Below are 2,518 nucleotides of genomic sequence, written 5' to 3'. Positions count from 1 at the left end.
CCCCCCTGCGCGCCGCACCCCCCCTGCGCCCTGCTGCCCCCCTGCGCGCCGCCCCCCTGCGCGCCGCACCCCCCCTGCGCCCCGCCGCCCCCCCTGCGCCCTGCCGCCCCCCTGCACGCCGCACCCCCCCTGCGCCCCGCCGCCCCCCTGCGCCCTGCTGCCCCCCTGCTCCAATGCAATGGCCAGAAATATTCCAGAATCACCTTTTTTATTCTTGTTCTATTTGTTTTCTCCTCAGCTCCCACAGCGATGCCGGTGATGATGGAGAAGTCGGGACCGACAGGAATTCTGTCCCGTGGAAGCAGAATGAAGAGCATTAACAACGGGAGCAACAACGGGAGCCAACACCCCCGTCACTCTGAGGAGGAAAGCAGTGACGAGGAGCGGGCACACGGAACCATGTCTGTTGTTTCCATCGAGTGGAAAAAGCGGGAGCAGCACAGCCTGCACGGTGAGGAAGCTGCACCTTTATCAGCATCCACCACAACTCTCGCAGCCTTGCCCCTCGCCCCTCCAAACTCTCGCAGCCTCGCCCCTCGCCCCTCCAAACTCTCGCACCCTCGCCCCTCCAAACTCTCGCAGCCTCGCCCCTCGCCCCTCCAAACTCTCGCAGCCTCGCCCTCCACCCCTCCAAACTCTCGCACCCTCGCCCCTCCAAACTCTCGCAGCCTCGCCCCTCGCCCCTCCACCCCTCCAAACTCTCGCACCCTCGCCCCTCCACCCCTCCAAACTCTCGCAGCCTTGCCCCTCGCCCCTCCAAACTCTCGCAGCCTCGCCCCTCGCCCCTCCAAACTCTCGCAGCCTCGCCCCTCACCCCTCCAAACTCTCGCACCCTCGCCCCTCCACCCCTCCAAACTCTCGCACCCTCGCCCCTCCACCCCTCCAAACTCTCGCAGCCTCGCCCCTCCACCCCTCCAAACTCTCGCAGCCTCGCCCCTCGTCCCTCCACCCCTCCAAACTCTCGCAGTCTCACATCTCGCCCCCTCCACCCCTCCAATCTTTCCTCCTTTCGTTTATTGTTCACTATTCCATTAATTCTGTGCCGTGCGCTTTTTCTCTCTTTCAGACAGTATGATCCGGGTTGGATCCGATTACCAAGCTGTTGTTCCAGAGTGCCACCCAGGTAGGATTCCCATTTTATAAGGTGGACATAAGGTAGCACAGTAGCTAGCACTGCTGCTTCACAGCTTCAGGGTCCCGGGTTCGATTCCCAGCTCGGGTCACTGTCTGTGCGGAGTCTGCACGTTCTCCCCGTGTCTGCGTGGGTTTCCTCCGGGTGCTCCGGTTTCCTCCCACAAGCCCCGAAAGACCTGCTGTTGGGTGAATTGGACATTCTGAATTCTCCTTCTGTGTACCCGAACAGGCGCCGGAATGTGGCGACTAGGGGCTTTTCACAGGAACTTCATCGCAGTGTTAATGTCAGCCTGCTTGTGACAATAATAAAGATTAAAGATTAATTGCGTTGGTCTTGAGGTGTGTGTGTGAGGCTTGTTGTATTAGAACATAGAACGGTACAGCACAGTCCAGGCCCTTCGGCCACTTATCCTAATCTAAGGTCAGCCTAACCTCCACCCCTTCAATTTACTGCTGTCCATGTGCCCTGTCCCAGAGTCGCTTAAATGTCCCGAATGACTCTGACTCCACCACCTCTGCTGGCAGTGCATTCCACACACCCACCACTCTCTGTGTAAAGAACCTCTGACATCTCCCCTATACCTTCCGCCAATCACCTTCAAATTATGTCCGCTTGTGACAGCCATTTCCACCCTGGGGAAAAGTCTCTGGCTATCCACTCTATCCATGCCTCTCTTGTACACCTCTATCAAGTCACCTCTCTTCCTTCTTGAGTCCGAAGCGGGCGCTGCAATGTGGAGCTGGACCATAGGCAGTGAACTGTGATGGGCATGTTCCGGAGGCGCTGTGCGCAGTCCTGAGGGCCGGTAGATTTATCCGGTTGTTGTTGGTCCTCTGGGAAGAGCTCCCAGCACCGCGTGGTTATCACAGCTGCGAGTGTGGCAGAGATCTGACTCCCCACGTTTGTATCTGGGCAGGTAGGATAAATAGCTAACACGGCCAATTTTTAAAAAATGTATTAATCAGGCTAATTTGAAAAGAGGTCTTTACCTGAACAACGCAGGGGGTGGGGAGGATGTCACACTTACACAAAGCTTTGTTCGATTGTATCTGGATTAGTGAGGCACCTTGCCTTGCCTGGGAATCCCTGAAAAAGGTATTTTGAAAACTGTCCCCCACACAAAAGGGAATTCTCTCAAAACTCTCATTAGTCTGAGCTCGCAGAAAGATAAAGAAAGTGAGGCAGGAAAGCTGGAGAATGCCAAATCCTCGAGGTGGGAGTAACAACGTGGGTGAGCGGCTGATAGCTGGCCCTGCTCTCCCCTGCGAGGCAGGCGGTGGGGAAATCAGGACCCCCTGTTATCAGGAATGTTCAGATTCACAACCAGACTGTTGTTTGTGTTTTGTTTTAGACAGTTCTGCCCGTTTCAGTGAGAAGGATACA

The 2,518-nt window shown here is 56.6% G+C and overlaps 1 protein-coding gene across 1 annotated transcript in view; it reads left to right on the top strand.

Moving 5' to 3' along the window:
• The first annotated feature begins 243 nt into the window (after positions 1 to 243).
• Positions 244 to 2,518, top strand: part of LOC140400183 (REST corepressor 2-like) — a 1,146,610-nt gene continuing 1,144,335 nt past the window's right edge. The window contains exons 1-2 of the mRNA XM_072489651.1: positions 244 to 451; positions 1,067 to 1,123. Of these exons, the coding sequence (XP_072345752.1) occupies positions 250 to 451; positions 1,067 to 1,123 (259 nt within the window). The 5' untranslated portion in view covers positions 244 to 249. The remainder of the gene's footprint in view (positions 452 to 1,066; positions 1,124 to 2,518) is intronic.

The sequence above is a fragment of the Scyliorhinus torazame genome, chromosome 24 (genome assembly GCF_047496885.1).
Source record: "Scyliorhinus torazame isolate Kashiwa2021f chromosome 24, sScyTor2.1, whole genome shotgun sequence".
In the NCBI taxonomy this organism is placed as follows: domain Eukaryota; kingdom Metazoa; phylum Chordata; class Chondrichthyes; order Carcharhiniformes; family Scyliorhinidae; genus Scyliorhinus; species Scyliorhinus torazame.
Note: the sequence above shows the minus strand (reverse complement) of the source record. Positions and strands in the feature narration are given on the sequence as shown.